The following is a 20,246-nucleotide window of genomic DNA, read 5'->3' as shown; positions in this document are numbered from 1 at the left end:
TTACACATCACAATAAAGGATACATAACCTATAAAATACACTTGAGGGTTTTAACATTTAACAAGTATATAGTATATCACAAGAAATTCTTAGGAACTTCCAAACATGTTTTATTTGCAATCTTTCTTAAAATGAAAACAAAATAAAAGATCTGAATAATTTCAATACCAAAATTCAGACAACAATGCAAATATTCATGTTGTTAAGTTAATGTTATAAATAAAAAATCTTTATGAAATATATGAAGGTAAATTTACTCTTGAAGCATTTTTACGTAAATAAAATGCAAATGAAACATACATACTTGTGCAAAATTAAATAGAAGTGTCATATTGCAATGTATTTGATACTTTTCTTCTAATTCCCTAGGGAAATATAAAAAAAAATTCAGCAAATGTACTTAACTTAATATCCACATTTAAACTACACTCAAAACTTTAAGTGAATGATGAACAGGGTTATTATAAAACAATGGTGGGGCTTCAAACATGCATTTTTTCAGAGTAACAATGGAACGGAAACAAATATGTCACATTTAAATCATTCTAAAGATGTTGAATGGATCCTCCTCCTGACACCTGAATCACACACCTATACTTATACTCCTGCTGAACATGTTGTAGCATATGCGCAATCACAGAAGCAATTGCTGCTGTGATCCAATTTTTCAGCTGGTCAAGATTAGCAGGAAAGGGGGAGGGGATATAAACACCTATTTTCTTTTGTATACTCCCTATGTATATTTTATTGGGAAATATATAATATATTTCTCTTATATCCTGTATATATACTATTAAGAAACAATCACATGGTGTTAGGCCTGGTGACCTAGGAGGTCAAGAATGAAGTATTAAATCACCTTTGACTTGATTTGAATAACTGAATAGTAAATTACTGAATACTTACACATCATTTTGAATAACTGAAGACTAAAGAAAATGTGGGACACATTTGATAACATGTACAGACATATGGTGATAGCCAATTTAAACTTGACAACCTGCTCTTTTGTTGAAGCTCCACCAGAGAACAGCAGGTTCAATATTCCCTACCCTGTAAACTTATAAAATCCCCCCATTCTTTTTGAATCACCCTACATTCTTTTTCCATCAATATGATTTAACAAACAATGTCCAAAGCATTTCTATGGGTCATACAAAGAAACGCAAAACAAAAAAGGGATACTTCTGTGGGCTCTCTTTGTTCCATCTGCCTGCCTGGATGAATTAAACTGTCTCCAACACTGTATGAGACAATTTGTAGAGAAGGCATCAATAGATTAATGCAGGAGGTGCATGCTTTGTTGCTATGTTGGAAATATTTTCCTCATACAGAGATAAAAACTGGGGATAAGACCCCCTCCTGTCATGGTACAGAATGTGCTATTGTAATTTTTAGGGCGTGCTTTAAGGGGCTCTGTTTTGGGCGAGGGGCTCACTTTTGGAGGTCTTAGTGGTTTTTGGGAGCTGCACCCTTGTTCTTTGGGGACGGGGGAATGGCACTCCTGCATAAGGTTTCACTTAATATAAAGGGGGCATGCTCCTGCATAAGGGTGCACTTTCAGCACAAAAGCTTTCTGATTTATTTCGTTTAAATCGATGTACAGTATTTCAGTTGAGCTGTAATTTTGGCAATGGTTAAAGGCAATCCACAAATGATGCCATGCTTTGAGGTGGAGGGGGATTTGTGAAATTTCCAGTTTGCAACAAGGGGAGGGGGAGAGGGTAACAAGAAATGCGACAACACGCATTTTTTAAATAAACATATGCTTTTGAAAAACATGGCAACACATGCAACCAGGAGAGGAGAGAGAGAAAAATGCAGTGTATAACTTTAAGGCAAAGGAGCGAACAAATTTGTTGAAAAAAAAAGTGCGACATCATTTTTATGAACAGTTGTTTAATTCTTTTTTGGAAGTTCCATTAAAAAAGGATGTGATATTGGGCAAGATTCAAGTTGGAACACTTTTGCAAAACTGCTAGGGAAGTAATTCAACTCAACTAAGTGCCAAGTACCCTTCCCTATTTCCTAAGGAGGTATACATTGCTCAACAGAACTCAATTTATCAGGGTCATACTATTTATTATACCTTGGGTACCCTGTAAATATCCTGTTTTAATTTTTTCTAATTGATTTAGAAATTTTTGCTATAAGTATTTAAATGCATTTATTTTCATGAAAATTGCAAGTAAAAACTCATAAAAGCTTGATGTACTTGTAGGACAATAATGTTAGGGTTCAATTGAGGCTTATACTAAACTCTTGTGTGAGAAGCAATAAGCATTTTTGTCAAGCATATTTCTGCAGTTCCTAATGGGTAGGCTTCTAATAATGACTTTATTCACACATACAGCAATAGCGCTTTGAATCTCTCTATCTTATAGATTTAAAGCAACATTAAATTCACTTCCAAATCCAGCTAGCAGTCAGAATGGTAGCTAGGTATTTAGGAACTGCCAATCTTGATAGGTGGATCACTCAGCCAATGACAGATGGTAGTACAGAGAATTTAATGCTCATATCATCGAGGTACAATAATTGAAGATACGGTTTGCTGCTTTATTCCATATACTGAGTATACCTAACACAAGAAAACTTTTCCCAGGCCTTCAAGATGAATGAACAAGTTTTACAACAAACATAGGCAGCCAATGATTTACCCTGATTTTTGATGTTACCACCTAAGTAGAGTGCAGTTGTATCTCGACTTACGTGAGGGATGCCTTCCAAGACCAGATTGGAGTAGCGGAAAAGGGTATCTGTATGTTTTTTTTTTAACATACCTAATTATTTTAGGCAGTCATAAACACCTCTCAAACTGCTTTAAACCATTTATTGCAAACAGAAGGGAATTTTTAGTGTTTTTTAAAAAGCTGTATTATTCTACATAAAATAGTTACCTTGCACAAAATCAATGACAGAGAGAGACATAAAACAGTACGGTACGTACACTATATAGCAATATTTAAATGCAACCACATAATTGTACTGTACAGAAAATACAGCAATGACATTTATAACTTAAAACTTAAAAATTATTTATGCTGCGCTATCAGATTATCAGTCCATCCCTGACAACGACTGCAATCAGGAACCTAGTCTGATGAAGAGATAGATGAAGAAAGAATGATGAACTGATCTTCTGTTTTCTGTCCAAATTATTAGGCTAAAAATTTTTAAGTTGTGGGCGAGGAATTTGCCTATGCTCTAAAATTCATTACTCGAAAGAAATTCCTGTAACAGACATTTCGCGTAAGTCAAATCACATTGCAGCCAGAGTCGACTACTGCATTTCTATTGAATAAAACTACTAGCTGATGTCAGCATACTTATGTAACAGAAATTGGCCAGAGAATGTCCACATGAATAAAGTATTGTTGTATTCATACAATTCCGAAAACCACCCACTTTTAATCTCTCCCCTAAAATATATGACTCTTAAACTTTGATCTGGGTTTTAGAGGACGAAATATAACGTTTTGTATTACATTCCTGCTTTATTTATAATCCTAGACCAACTACATCTTGTTTTGGCAAAATCAAAGCTAGTGCTCAACTTCAGCAATACAGTAGAGTTTCGAAAATCCCAGGTAATTGAGGCTCGTGCCACCTCGGATTACTGAAAACTCTGATCAGCCAAAAAATTCTTTTGTTTAAGAATGTTATGTATCTTTTACTTCCTCACACTATGAAAACAAATATTGTCTCCCCGAAAAATTATCACTCGGATTTCATCATAAATTTGTTTTATTTAACACTAAACTAGTTTTGATCTGAACGTAACTTGCAGGCAACCAAAAAATACCGTTTGATCGTCCTCAAATAAATTTTGATGAGTTTTGTCTTGATATTTGTTTCTGTGTAGTGTGAGTGTACGTATATAACCTCACATAATACAAAAACGTCAGTCATCGAAGGATAAAATTTTGTATATATGTTTTGTACAGAGTCGAGTTTCGCACTTCCCTTTTGAATTGCAATTGGATATTCCAAAAGAGTTGTTTGTTCTTTGAGGCAAAACAATGGTTTAATTTGAAGTTGTTTTTGTACAGTGCCGGCCACTTATAAAATCACTGGATTATAAAATCAGCCGCTTTATAAAATCAAATCTGGAAGAACAGAATCATTACTATATCAAAACATGTTAGAATTATCCTTTAATAAAATCATCCTCGCCATTTTATAAAATCAAACTTTTGGAGAGCATATGTTAATTCTTCTCTGAATAGAACCAGGATTTTATTTTTTCTTTCAAGAATTTAAAACAGTGCAGCACTAATAAAATAACAAATTCCACATAAACAAAAAAAAGGTGAAAGTTGTACGTTTTTTTTTCTTATAGTGTTGAATGGGAAAAAAAAGAATGAAGCAGCCACAAGAAAACTGTGTCAGAGCCATATATTTATTTAGTGCTGCCTGTTTCCACTTCGCAGATCTGTTTCGACTTACAGCCCTGCTCACTGAGTTTCAATCAGCTCGTGCTCATTCAGCTATAAACAGGGATTGACAGTTAGTTCATTTTCACAATTGAGTTAAAATTGTTAGCTAGCAAGTCATGACGACTTGAATGTGAAAGATTAATTCGAAATTTTGAATAAGTATGACAAGTTTCCTAAATGTAGTTATTTTGATGCTGCAACTAAATTAGGGATTTATCAATCTTTACTTTTAAATTCTCTTACTCAAACAACAATAAGTCAATATTTTAAGAGCCTTATGAAATTTTAAAAATGTACCTTATGTAAGTTAAAATGTCAATTGTATTTTGCAACTGAGCTAAAAAAAATACAATACAACTAGACTGAAAATAAAATACAATTAATCGTAATTTATTTCTTTTTTTAGAGATACTTAAAAACCTTTTATTTTTTCAGTGCATAAGTGCCGGTTTATAAAATCAGCCTCTTTATAAAATCAAATGTCCTCAGAACGAATGTGATTTTAATAAGCGGCTGGCACTGTACTTCCTACTTTCTCCAATTCATCTCTTAATCCATCTCTAACAGTCAGTGAATATTTCATGTCACTTGGCAAGTGTTATGACGTAAATCTTTCAAAATATTTTTATTACCTTATTGTATGTTTTTAGGGAAATTCTACATAGCAAAGTATTTCGATTTTCAAATTAAAACATTTTGTCTTTCAAATGCATACCTTAAAAATATCAACAAAGCGCCTCGAACTAAGCGGAACCTCGGACTTTTGAGACTGCTGCTTAGAATTGCATCTTCTAAGATTTGATGCAGTAATATTTTAAAATATACACAGTGAGAATGCCTTGGTATAGAGAAAATGGTAGTGACTAAATTCAGATTGTTGATAACAGGGGTGAATACTATTATCAATTTCACTGTACAGAATTGAAATCTGCTTTCAAACAATGTAAGAAATTATATGCTCCACAAGGCTAGGTTGTGTACGCTTGCAAGGGATTCCATGATTTTTAATTGGGATTTCTATAATTGAGTAGTAGGGCTTTCCGCAATTGCCTACTTTGCAGATGCTAGAAAGCGCCTGAGGTCATAAGGCACAGTAGTCTAGAGGCGACTAGAAAATCCTGACCGAACAGCGGGATAACATTTTACTTAATGTTTCTTGACCGCTATTCAGGAGAAAGGGCAAATTGGCTGCATATCTTGCAAAAATGCCATTGTGTAGAACAATAAAATAGTTTGTGTGTTGTGAATATGGCGAGTCTATTGATCTCCTAATTTTTGATTAATGACAACTAGAAAAAGAAGAAATGGGAATTCCACTTCATTACATACAATGAGTCAGATATTTTCACTACAAATCATAAATATGTGCTGGACATATCAATATTTGGTTATGTTTCATTTTTCTCAGCAAATTATTAGCTGGTGACAATATTTGAGGGCAGGTGGTAACCAAGATTATGCAGAATTTAAAATGTTACCTGTTTAAATTCCCTAATGCAATAAGATAAGTTACTAAAGAAGGGATAAGTTTTAAAAATATACAGAATGAAATATGAACTTCTCTACATGCTGCCAAAGATTGGATGGCATCCTTTTTGATTATCCAATCAAATGATTCATAAGATGAAGTCAGATGCTAATGCTGGTTGCATAGTCATGTAGCATGTGCTCATTTATAATTTTACATTTTAGCTATAAGTAGAGAAATAAGATTCTGGAGAAGGACAGCCGTTTTTTGCAGCAAATTTCAAAGAAATTTTTTGGAATTCGCAATCAGCTCTTGAATTTGATCCAGGTATGCCCAAAAGATTGAGAAGGATAAGGCTTCTGAGCTGAAAGTAAGCATGTAACATACTTTTCTGCAAATGATAATTCACAGACGGGTGCTCACAAGCAAGGGGTTATAGCGCAGATTGCAGCATTGAAATTTTTACAGGGGAGTTGCTTTTAGGGGCTTTTTTTTTTCTTAGGGCACATTGTGGTATTTAAAGGGGGTGCACCATTAATCTTGAGGGGGGCACCTGTAATTCATAATATCAAGGATGGGACACTGCTGCACAATAAATGCATTGTATATTATGACATTTTGAAAAAAAATTTTTAAACAACTTAGGGGGAAAAAACATTTATAAATCGCCAGATCAAAAGGAAATTTCTAGGGCTTCCAAGTTTTAATAAATAAATACAAAATTCAAAGCAAGACATTATATATAACTTACTTTGCAGCTTGAATTCCTTCCCATGTAGAAGCTAACTTGATTAAGATTCGATCTTTGAGAATGCCTTCTTCCTCATATAATTTGATAATTTTTCGAGCTTTCTCCACAGATGCTTCTTTGTTGAATGATAACCTGTGTGATATAATTGCAGTGCTTAGAACATTTTGAAGTGATGCAATTCATAAACTTTTTTTTTTAAGATTAAGTGCATTTCATTACATAAAGCATAGGGAATAGCCATTAACTCCCTGAGACCCATGGGTGCAAGTTTGGTGATATGTTCAAGACTGAAAATATTTATTTAAAATATTTTCCAAAAAAAAATTGTAAATTTGTAATAAATAATTTGTTTAAAATATTGTAAAAATTTTTAGAAAATTGAATTTTATAAAATTCTAAAATTTATTGAGAGAAAGCCTTCAAATTCCCTCTTCTTAAGTCCTCCAAAGATTACCCAAAGCTGAGTTCTGAATACTTCAGCTTTGAATATTTTTCGGGAAGGGGAACCCCAAACCCCAAGACGGTCTAAAGTTTTGCTTTTAAGACTCCAGTTTCAAAATTTCGCCCCTCCTTCCCTCTTGACATTGTGAAAGACAGCCTAAAAGTTTTAAGACTTCAATTACAAACACTTTTCAGGAGAGTATCCCCTTTAACTTAAGTCATTTAAGTATAGCCTCAAATAGTTTTTAATACATCAGCTACAAAATATTTTCATGTTAGAACACCAAAACCATCGCTCATGAATTCACCAAAGATTGCCTAAATTCATGTTTTTAAGACTCCAGTTTTTGATTTTTTTTAAACCTCCCCTCCCCACTTTTGCATCATTAAAGACAGCCTAAGACTTATTGACTTCTAAATTTTTAAGAGTTTGCAGAGGAGAAATATCGAACCACTCCTAGCTTCAAAAATGGCTTTCAATTCAGTTTTTCGATATTTTATACTGGAGCTCTTGAGTAGCCACCCCCTCCCCCTTCTTAGACTGTCCAAGATATAAACGTTTTAAGACCTCGATATCGTGGGTTTATTTACGGACTTGCCCTCTTTGCAAGAGCAGCATTTTTTCGCAAACTCGTGCTGCCGTTATTTTTCTAGTTTCCTTTCTCTCTCTCTCTCCCCCCCCCCCCCCCTATATCCATTCTAGCCAGCGTTAAGATTCAATGACATAGGAATTTGCGATTCCTCAAGTCTTTGTCAAAAATGCAGGAACGGTTGCCCATCAGTGTTTCCAAACAGCTTGAAATTCCCCCCCCCCTAATTATTTCCAAAATTCCCATTTTCATCAAAATCTTCAAAATCTGATAGTTTCCATTTTACCTGATATGTGGACGCCTTTGATATGGCGAAAACATTTCATCTCTTCAGCAATCACTCGCAATCGGTGATTCAGATTCAACTCTTTTCTTTTTTAATTAAAAACTAAAAGAAGGTCATAGAATTTCTTTCCATCTCGGAAATTTTGTCCAAGACGGAAATCCGTCCTGAGACGGAAGGTCTTGCACCCATGCTGAGACCCAACACCTCGAAGATGTGAATATTTTTTCAACTACTGCTTTTGTGAACAAATGAGTTTTAAAATGACTTCTTCAAAATGAGTATTTATTTAAATTTTCATATTTTGCTGGGGAGTAAAACCTACACCCACCCCAATATTTTAACATCTATTTAAAATGGATGTTAAAACCATAAACAGAACAAAATAATGAAAATCATGGATTGAGACATTGACTCAAATTTTTATTCAAATATTATTTGAATGCTTTCATTTGAAAAATGAAGCTTTACTTGTAATGCTACAAATTAGTATATTGTAGCTGCATCTGTTTCGAAATGAGATTGCACAAATATGAAAGATGAGTGATCTAGCAGTGTGAAAAAATGAGAAAGAGAAAAGCTCAGCAACAGCATTTTCCATGTGAATTATATATTGTACTATAAGAAAAGTATCTAAATACAGCATCTAAAAGTTCATAATTTTTCGCCTTTATAATCGACACAATGAGCAGTACATTAAATTTTAAAAGATAAATTAAATCCTCTTAAGAAATGAAACAAGAAAAAATGTATGCAATGTACCGACAACCCTGTTATCCCATTCAGAGTCTACAGTTTCGTCGTAGTTTGCAGAACTAGCAATCAATCTTGACAGTTTTTCAAATTCCAGGCTAATCTCAAAATTAGGAAATTTCTACTTCAATAAAGCTCTAAGCATTTACAATATTTTGTGGGAAGTAGCTATAACTTGAAGGAGTGGAGTGAATAGTTTTAAGAAGAATCTTGATCTTTATTGGGGATTGATAAATTAATTAGGACCCTAGAGCCAGGGCAACTTCCAACAGCAAAAAAAATATTAGAATACTTACAAGATGTATAAGGATGGAATCTTAAACATGAGGTGCAATTTTGTGTGAAGTACTAATTCAGTGTTTTGCATGTTTAGGAAAAGTAAATTTCATTAATTAAAATATAGAATAAAATAAGCTAAACTAATGAAATATCTGCTAGAATAATTTCCAACTGTCCAAAATAATGAAAAATTTACAAGATGCAAATGGAGTGAAAGTTTGCAATGTATGCTTTTAATGTAGACATGCTTACAAAAATTAAGTAGCTTATTAATTAAAGAAAAGGAAATCAAGGTATAAATGTGAATTGAAATTGCTAAGAAAATAACATTCAAGGTAGTGAAAATTGAAATTGTGTGATTAAGACAGAAAAAATAGAAAACATATTGAAAAAGAAAGATTCCTTTATGAAAAACAGAAAAAAAATTAGAACAGTAACCTCTGAAAATATGAACTAATATTTCTTTAATTAGAAAAGTTAGAAATTGATAAGTCTTGAATGACTGACATAGAGGAAGATTATGTTGTCTTTCAGTAAAAAAGAAGTTAGTACCAAAATGTATGAATTTGAAGGGCCCTTCAAAAGTTTATTAGTGAAGGAGTATTGGAAGAGTTTCAAGGAGTGTACAAACTCTGCCTTAGATTACTTATTTAATACAAACAAATTCTAGTCGTTCATAAGATATCCCTATAACTAATCATATACAGTAGACTCTCGATTTACGCAGGTTTATTTTACACGGTTTTGATTAGACGCAATTTAAGATTTGACACCTTTATTTTATGCGGATGAGTTTCGGTTTTACGCAGATGCTGCAATGCAAACAGATAAAATTTTCCCCTCTTTTCAAAACCCAAACACTTAAAGATTGCAGATTATGCGTAATCAACTGCATTTTAGCGTGCTAATAACAGAGCTTGGACCATTGGAGACATTTTATGTGATTGGTTCCAGACCTCTTTTCAGAAATAAAGTTATTAAACTCACACAATTCAGAACTCACAGGAAGAAGAGCTTGTTAGGAGTGACAAAGGAGGACAAAACCAACGAGGATACCAACAACAATGACACACAACCAAAAACGTTCACATTGAAAATTTTGAGCCATTCCTAGACAATAGAAATGATCTTTACGATTCATTAGTGAAGGAAGATTCTGTCATGGAAATGACGCAAGTGATCATGGATGCGTTAATGCTTTGCAAAGAATTACAGAGAAAAATTCTTAATGACTACAAAAAGACTATCATAGCCAGCTCCTGTTTATAAACAGGACACGAAATTAATTTATGTTTTCTTTACGCATGTTGTGCATAAAAGTTGATATAAGTACACATTAAAATTATACAATTAGTCATCACTAAAAGAGCAATTTGTTATCTACGCAACCAAATCCCTATTTTAACACTAGTATTAGGTCTCAATTTACGCAGCATTTCCAAAGGAATGTAACCCCCACATAAAACAAGTGTCTACTGTACTACAAAAAAAATTGTTCTGTAAAAGAGTAAAATACTGATGTTTGACATATATATTTTTTTACATTTAGGTAGCCTTAACTTATTAAAAAAGAAAAACTTTTGGGCTTTACAGAATACTTCCGATTAAAATACATGCGTGGTGACCACTTAAACTACTGTCCTGGACTTGACAAAGTAATCATAAATACTGCTATGGATATTGATTTAGGAGTTTTCCTGAACTGCATTGGGCTGCCTCGCATAGACTATTGGAAGTCGGGTACAGTTCTGGCATAGGTTTAAAAAAAACTTTAGATTAAAATAATTATCACTCAATCTTCCATGCATGCCAATGGTAACTTGTGCACCTTAATACCTGATATTGCCATTAACTTTTCCAAGTATTCATTATAAATCAATATCTCTGAGGCAACGGGATCAAGGGTTACTCAACTCCTGGTAAGGATCAAAAATATTGAAATATTCATAAATGGTACTTCCATCAAACATTTCCAGTTTTGTTGTGCTCATGTTAAAATATAAACCACCACATAGTTAGCCACAAATCGGGAAGTTTATTTAGGCTTGATTTCCCAAACGGTATAAAGAACAACATAACTTAGTGGATGGGATGGGGTGTCACATAATGTTGTTGCACATAATAGAACATAAAAAGAAACTTTCAAGATAGTTTCAAATATAATATATCAAAAAGTAAACCCACAACTTATTTTTTCGTCAATTTCCGATTCATTTTAATGCCACACAGTACAAAGAATAAAATCAGTTATTTAAAAAAGAAGTCCTCCCTCCCTTGCCCAGCAACAAATCAAAACATTAATTCAAAACTAACACAAAACTAGAAATTATACAGTTTTCAATTGCATGTAAACATACAAGTTCTTCAATGTAAATTTTATCACTAGCATGAGAGATAAAGAAAACCAGTTTTTAATTAAAAAGTTTTATATTAAAGAGCTTCAATTGCATTTAGTTAATATAAGGCATTAACAATAAACTAAGGAAAAAAATCACCTGGCATCTACTTCTGTCGAAACACGGCCAGGAATAATTTTCAGTATCTCACAACCAAACAAAACAAATAATTTGTCCATAGCAGAGCTTAATTGTTCATCTTCAGTACTGAAAAGCAAAAACACTTTGATTATCTCCAATGAAAATACACTTGATAGAACCACATTAAGAAACTAAACCTTTATTTAAATACAGTTTAACCTTGATTTAACGATTGTTAAGGGACTGGAAAAAGTTATAAAATCAAGGCTATTGTTAAATCGAGGAGCATAGACATTTAATAGTCAAATCCAGACCAGTAAAATGTATCATTAAATTGAGGAAATCGTTTAATCATGTATCGTTAAATCGAAGTTATACAGTAAATAATCTCATTAAAAACTGCAAAAGTGATAAACTTTACATGCAATTAACAAAGAATTACAAATTGACAGCTATTGAAATTCATACATTTATATAAAATTCATATCAGATTATACAAAAACTTAAAACAAATGAACGAGTCTATATATGGCCATAACTTTTTAATAATATCGGTAGAATAGTACAGTACACCTTATATATACACCGAGTAAGCAGAAGTTTTGTATTATATAGATCTTACAAATGTAGAAAATAATATTCAATTTGCACATCAGCATGAGTTTAAACTGAAATAAGTATTCGAGTTCAAAATATGAAATTTAATTATTATTCACAAATATGTTTTGTAATTAAAAGAAAATGCATTAATCAGCACTTTCATGGTTTGCATAACATCTGTATATTCAAGAACAATCTGGTTCTTTTTTACAGACTGTGATCCATACTATTTTTTATTGAAAAGCTTTGAATTTAAGATGGAAAGCCATTTTTTTTATTATTTAGTTTGCCAAAGAATAGTTAGGTTATTTTTCAAATGCCGTATCAAATGACCACTAGGTCATTAAACCATAGACTTTCTAATATCTCTCAGCAACACAATTAAAATTAGTGTGGTGCAATCGTCCAGATGAGCTGCGTCCATGACTTGTCCAGAGTTAAATAAAGTATGGGTTGGAGAATCTGTCAGGTGAAAACAGCACAAATAGGCATTCAGACAATCGAATAGTTATGTTTATAGCAAGGCAGAATAGAGGGCTTTTTTAACTGCGAAACTCCTTGTTTGCATCTGAAAAGTAATGCAGTTTATTTTTATAGGTTGGTTTTATAAAGGTATTCTACTGTACTAGTAAAAACAGAATTTACATCAAAACCAAGATGAAAATAAACAATTCAAGACAGCAGAAAACATACTTTGGATACTAATATTGAAACATTCAGAAAAACTTTGAACCAAATCACATAACACCAAAACTTTTTAAAGCCTTTAAGCTTTCTTGATTTACTTCAAAACTGGAAAGCACTAACTAACATAGCATAAAATAGCTGCAGAAAATATTTGTTTAACCAAGTTAACAGTTTTAACATGAGAATGAAATTGAATTAAATGTAAGAATGCTCATGATAATCAAAACAATATTTTTATAGGTGTTCATTTTGATTGTTTAAACCCTTAACAAGAGAGATCTGGTTTTGTAAATATCTTACAAAGTTAGTGAATAGTAGAACACAGGGCCGGATTTAGGGGAGGGCAGGTGGAGCAACTGCCCCGGAGCCCCCACAATAAAATTTTACAAAATATCCTAACTTTCACGAGTCAAAAATATTGGATATATATCAAAGTATCAGATATTTTCGAAAATATGATTATCTTTTCAAACCCTGATTAGGGGGCCTCCACTCCTTCATTGCCCCGGGGCCTCCACACTTCCAAATCCGGCCCTGGGTAGAACATGAAAATTTAAAATATATGCAATAAATAAAAGCTACTTGAATGTAAATTAGAAAACTATTTGCCTTTTGTATGTCTTAAGACTAAGTTCCTTCTTTTTGAAATTTCTATGTAGTTCCGACATTAAAATCAGTGGAAAGTAAGATCATTGAATACAGGATGAATGGGACTTCATACAAAAAAGTATTTAGTCAGAACATATTCAGTAAAGCAGAAAATACTTCTAATTTTTGTGGCAAATTTGACAGCTTATGTTTTTTGCACAATCAGAAAAATACCACACAATTAGTGATGTAAAATCACGGGTGTAGCTAAGGGGGTTTTTTAGGGACAACCCCCCCCCCCCCCCCGAAACGTTAGTCGCAAAAAAAAGGGAAAAAGAGAGAAAAGAAAGAAAAAAAAGAAAAAGAAAAAAAAATCAAAACGACTTTTTCTCTGAGTAACAAAGGTCAAAAATTCACTTCGCTCCCCCCCCCCCCCAATGCCATTGAAAATCTGCTCCATGTGTGACCCTCAAGCATAAAGACGCCTCCCTCTGCTGCGACAATTTTTTGATAATTGAGTGAAATTTGACACTTTGCTTTAGAAATGAGATTGATTTATTAAATCCACGTATATGCAGCCTTTCTTTGTCATAGATTCTGCAAATTGTTAAATATGTTTAATTTTATGAACCGCGCAGTGGGAATAATGCATACAGTTGAATCTATATATATCGAATTTCACATTAAAGAAAAAAAATCGAGATAAAGAGATTTTGAGATACGGGGGCTTTAAGAAACTTTTTATAGAAGTTTGAAATATGATGGTGAAAATTTGAAATCGATACTAAAGACAATATGGGCTCTTGATTAAAATTCCTCTTTATTAGTTTTGTTAGGTATTTATTCTATTATTACATTATTAAGTGCTTTATTGCGAGTTTAAGGAATCATTTTGACAGTAAAAGAAACTTTAAGCATATCTTTTTCAAGAAAATCTTTTATTGCTTTTTGGTCCCCGATTTTTTTTTTTTTTTTTATTCATTATTTATCCTTTTGAGGTTAGCAATTGTTGCAAATCTAACTTGGCCAGTATTCTACGGTTTTCCTTTTTTCATCACTTGAAAAAAACTTATACTTTCTTTTCACTCCTATTGTTTCGGTTTTCTAAGGAATCACACTTTTAAGAAAGAGAGCAACCAAAGAACAGTACTAATCCAGATAACAGAGCGAAATGGCTTTTAACTTGAATGACCTTTAACCATGAACTTGAAATGTTCATCTTACATGTCAAACCTGTGAATATCACCCATTTACTCTTCTTCCAAGAAAGTGCGCGAAAGGACTGTCCTTTGGTTAATCTTCCTGGAAAGCTTATTCGTGGAACGCATTTCTCCCTTTTTTTTCCCACTGCCTCCTCAGCATGGGCGGATTTATGGGGGTCAGAGGGGGGCAATGCCCCCCCAGTTTTGGGAAGACTATGTAGTAACAACACATATTCCAAAAATTAAAAAAAAAAGTTATTATTATTTTTTCTTTTTTCAATAGTTTAGAAGGGCATGGGTGGATTTATAGGGGGGCATAGGGGCAGTGCTTCCCCAGTTTTTGGGACGACTTTATGAAGTAACAACACATCTTCCAAAATCTTAAAACAAAAAAATCGTAACTTTTTCTTTTTTGAATAGTTTAATGAAAATGAAGAGAAAAGCGAATTTCGTTTTCTGATGGGAGGAAAGAAAAGGGGGGAAAGAACGAACATTAAATACAAATAATACAGCTGTCACTGGGGTGCTAAAAATGTGTCTAAATTCACTATTTTGGACTGAAAACCATTTGAGCAAGTATATGAATGAAAATATAGGCTAAACGAGCTATACATTAAGCTGCAACACTTATAATAATTGACTATTATTTTAACAAATTAGAACCTAAAGCAAAGAGGAAAAATCTCCCTCTCCCCATTCGCGCTAACAGAAAGATCTACTTGTTATGATTTGTGTCCACATTTAAAGTATTATTTGTGCATAATATTTATGTTCTTAGTAGATTAATTGGTTTTTTGAGAAATTCTAAAAAACATAGTTCTTTTTCCTTCTCTCTCTCTCTCTCTCTTTTTAAAGAGAGAGAGAGAAAGAGAAAATAAAATACTATCACAAACTGAATAAATTTCAGTTATCTGAGCATTCTGATTAAATGAATCTTTTTACTTAGAGGGAGAGTACACTTTTACTTACTTTATAAATACTGTTTAAAATGTAAGGTAAGTCATAATCATCTAAGTCTAACTGAGTAAGTCCTTGTCATTATTGAAAACTAAATGATTGAGTCAAAGATTTGTAAAATCGTAAAAATCCTTTAACCGTAAAAACTGACGAATTTTCGTAAAAATTACAAAAAAATCAAACAAAAATCTGCAGGTAAGAGTGAATTACGAACAGGGCCGATGGCCGAATTTGCCTATAAGATAAACAAACTATTGCTTAGGGTCCTTTTCTTTGAAGTGGATCCCTAACTCCCAAAAAAAAAAATTCATGATTCGTTCCTTAAAAAATGGAAATTGCTTGAAAAAACTAATTTCATTTTTAAGTTCTTGAAAACCTTGAATATTTGAAAACGTGTGGCTACAAACCTTAAATTTTAAATTTTCTAGACAAATGGTAGAGGGAGAGGAATGCCAAAATATGTCAAATTCAGCTCCTTGCCACATCCTGTATTAAAAATGTAAAAATCATGGTTCTCACGTTTGTAACATATTATTTGAAATAAATTTTTGTGACTCACTTGTTTCATATTTTGCTATTTATTCAATCCCGAATGCAGTATTTTGGAAATTTTTTTCGTATTGATTGCTTTTATTTTACTTCTTCTGCATATTGTCTGTCTGTTTTAGCACGGAAAAAAATACACACTACTTCTATTTCTTTTCGTTTTCTGCCCTACTTGCAACTGAAGAAAAGTTGTTGTCATTGAGAAATCTATGGTTTCTTTTTTCTTTTAAATTTAAAATAGTTATTTCTCCCAAAGTTAGAACAGGACTGCAAAAATTTACAATCAAGTACTAAAATACCAGAGACTGGAAAGTACAAATGAAGTGCGTTTAATAATTTTATTTATTCTGGAGTGCTTGAAAATAATTAGATAAGTCTTTGAAAATCCTAAGCAAAGTGGGTTCCAATTACTTCTACACCATATTGTTAATCTATTTAGCCAGGAGAAAAAAAAATGATACACTACCTCTATTCCTTTTCGTTTTCTGCACTACTTATAATTAAAAAAAGGTTGTTGTAGTGAGAAATCTATAGTTTACTTTTTCTTTCAAACTTAAAATGGGCTGTTTCTTACAAAGTTTGAACAATACTGTACAACTGTAATAATCTAGTTATTAATTTCTATGTCTATCCAATTAACCTTTATAAGTCTTCAAAATGCAAAATTTTATATCCATTTTACAAAATTTCCTTCGGGGGAGAAACCCCCGGCCCCCTAAAATTGGATATATTCTTATTTCTCACTTAAAGGGAGCCCTGCCGTCACTCTCTTGATACCAGCTCCCTCTCTTAAGGTCAATTCAAATCAATTCAAAAAGGACAGCATGAAAACACACATTAATGAAAACGACACACAAAAAAGTAAAGCATGGATTTATGCATCACAGGAAACAGACAAAAGCATGGGATTGGGGGGCAATAAAAATGCCTGCTCCAAAAAAAAAAAAATCCTGCCCCTCCAGGAACTCAGTCCTAAATCCGCCTATGCTCCTCAGCTCTTGAAGACAATTCCCTCTGTTTCTGAGTTGAAGAAAATGTTTTTGTTTGCTTCTTTAAGATCATTGGGCTTCGAAACCGAAAGTGATAGCATAACGGGAATTCGAGACGATAGAGGTTTTTGTTGGTGGTTGGTCTAGTGTGTGTCTCGTGTGTGTCATAGATCATAGTCAAAACGACCTTTGCTAACCAGAGTATCCATTGCAATCACATTGATTTTTCAGCCAGTATTTACTATGTATTCCTTTGGAAACGTACAGTCTGTTTAAAATAGTACATTCTAAGTGAAAGTTGTTGCATAATGAAGCGAGCAAAACCGATAACAAGCTTTTTTAAACCCAAACAAAAAAATTAAAATGACGAAAAGGATTATTCTAAAAAAGAAAGTTAACGTCGTCTGAAGAAAACGTTTGTCTGAAAAGTACAGTCTGCAAAGCAGCATTAGACTCATCGGACCCTTCTGAGGGTAATTTTACTTTAATTCAAAAGAAAAACTGCTTAGCATTACATGAATAAAATGTTTAAAAACGAAATGAATCTAGATTATTTCTGTTGAAGTATGAAGTGAAAAGGGGGGCGCTTGAAACCAGCGCGAGCACCGAGACCACAGGTCTATTGTACTATCCCCGCTTAGGCTACTAAAGGAGCCCAGTAACAGAAATAATAGAGATTATTTATAAGTAACAGAGATTATTTCTGTTAGCTTGGTTCGCATTAAAAAGTTGAAAATAAAAAAGACTTCTGTTTATAATACTCGAAATTTGCTGTTGCTCTCTTAAATAGATATTTATGTAAATTCTAAAGCAGCTAATAAAATTAAAAATAAAGACTTGAGTGGAGAACAGATGGTATACATTTGAGCGAATAACTTTCTACTGCCTATATTTCTTCCCTGACTTTTTTTATTCAAATTTTATTAACTGCTTTAGAATTAGCATAAATGTAAATACATAAAAAGCAACATATAAATATAACGATATGAAAAGCAATTTCATTTTTTGCTGGTTATAATTCAAGAAGTCTTTTTTTATTTTATTTTTATTTCATACTTTTAGTGCAAACCAAGTTGGGTAAAAATAGTCTTTATAGTCTAACCAAAAATGAGATTGAAAGTCAAACATCCAGTTTACAGGCGGAAATGAAAGTATCTATTAGCTTTCAGGGATGCCAGCTTTTGTAGATGTGTTAGCCTCTAACTTAAGCAGTCATACTGAAATGAACGGCACACGCTCATCAGATATGTGATTTAACCTTGATTTGGATAGACTAGTTTTGACAAGACGCTGCTAGAAAATTTCACTTTAGATTAAATGGAGGGAAAAGAAAAAAAAGGTTAAATTTTCCAGAACATTAAAAAAAAAAGAAATCTTTGCTTTTGTTTTGTTTGACACAAGTATCGAAATTGGGGCACCCCATTCCAAAGTATGCAAGATTCACCTTCCTCTTATTTTTTTTAAAACAAAAATATGTATATATATATATATATATATATATAAAGAAGTAACCCCCCCCCCCCCCGAAAGTCGGGTCTAGCTACGCCTCTGTGTAAAATACCTGGGTATTTATTTTTAGGGGTAAATACCCAGGGTATATACCCGGGTAATTACCCAAAATGGGCATTTATCCGGGTATTTATTTTAAAAATTCATATTCAACTAAAATACTTTTCTGTATGTATTCCACTATGTATATATACAGGGTCTATTCCAAAAGTAATGCTTTTTTTTTTTTTTGAAGTAATTTATTGAACAGATTTGCGCAAACACTCAAAATTCTTCAAAGTTACATCCTTGGGCTCTTCTGCACATTTCTTCCATCTTCTCTGCCATGACTGGTAAGTGTCCTGAAAGGCGTTTTTGGGGTCCTCCCCTAAGGTCTTCTTCGCAGCTAATAGGATCTTTTCTAGGGATGAAAAATGGGTTCAATTCAGGCCTACCTTAATCCGAAGGAACAAAAAGAAGTCTGTCAGGGCGACGTCAGGACTATAGGGGGCTGGGACAGCCTTTTCACTTGGTGTTTAGCCAGAAACTCGTGGATTTGCAGCGTTTTACGGCAAGGAACTTGCCTCACACTTTTCTTATCGTTAAATCTTGAGCAATGTAAAACACAGCAGTAGACAACATGTTCAGTTTAGTTGCAACCATCTTGATTGTCAACTGAGGGTCAAAGTCCAACAATTGAGGAATACGAGCTACATTATTGTCGGTTTTGCTGTTTAATGGCCGCCCAGAGCGTTTGTCATCTTGAACCTCTTCCCAGCCCTCTTTAGAGGTCTTTAACCACCTCAAAACTTGTGAATAGGACATAGAAAAGTCCTTGTAAGCCTCACGAATCATTTTGTTAGTCTCCTCAAGAGATTTTGTTGGTTAAGCAACAAAACTTAATCGCATACCATTTTTCCCCTGACACGGTCGATTCGCAGAGATTAACATTAACTTATGTCCGCCCACTTTCACAGCTCAGAGAACCCTGAGACTGGTTTTCCGGAAAACCTTAGGGTCCCCCTCACCTAAACCAAATACGATTATACTCCGACCAATAAAAGCGGCCTGGAAAAAACCATTGCATTACTTTCAGAATACACTTTGTATAACCAATCATATACAAAACAATAAATTTTTGCCCAAAATTGTATTTTGAAGAATTATTGTGTGAAACAACTTAGCAATCTAATATGATATTCACATTAAATGTGTTGGATATGCCTAATCAATGTTAATAGCCAAATTTCATTTATAAAAAGTCATTCTACAAAAAGTAAAAAGCTTAACTGGTTACAAAAAAAAAAAAAAAAAAAATATCTTCTCCAATTATGACACTGAAAAGAAAGATTCTTTGGTTCACGATATGTTTCTTTCATAATTTTTATCAACTCTCTCAATAAAAAAAGTTATAAACTGTGTAATACATATGCATGTATCTGTTTTACCAATTATTTCATATTTAGATTTTAAAAAAAAATTTTTTTTAATTCCCATTAACTTTTGCATTTTTTTGTAAAATGCCCAGTTTTTTTTTGGGAATTGGCCCGGGTATTTACCCAGGCCTTGGGTAAATACAAATACAAAAGTGACGACCAGCAACAGGCTCTGGGCCCAGCTAGACTGGTCCTAGTCGATTTACAATCCCCAGTGAAGATCAATGGCCCTCTTAAAACTGTCTACTCCTTTGCTCATTACCACCTCTTCC

General features: G+C 33.1%; 1 protein-coding gene across 1 annotated transcript in view; it reads right to left on the bottom strand.

The window, feature by feature from the left end:
• The window catches only part of LOC129225252 (transaldolase-like), a 31,677-nt gene that overhangs the window by 7,108 nt on the left and 4,323 nt on the right, over positions 1 to 20,246 (bottom strand). Inside the window, exons 3-5 of the mRNA XM_054859837.1 lie at positions 11,500 to 11,607; positions 6,659 to 6,790; positions 305 to 365 (exon numbers count right to left, since the gene is read on the bottom strand). Of these exons, the coding sequence (XP_054715812.1) occupies positions 305 to 365; positions 6,659 to 6,790; positions 11,500 to 11,607 (301 nt within the window). The remainder of the gene's footprint in view (positions 1 to 304; positions 366 to 6,658; positions 6,791 to 11,499; positions 11,608 to 20,246) is intronic.

Source organism: Uloborus diversus, chromosome 1 (assembly GCF_026930045.1).
Source record: "Uloborus diversus isolate 005 chromosome 1, Udiv.v.3.1, whole genome shotgun sequence".
NCBI lineage: Eukaryota > Metazoa > Arthropoda > Arachnida > Araneae > Uloboridae > Uloborus > Uloborus diversus.
This window is presented reverse-complemented; position numbering and strand designations above follow the sequence as displayed.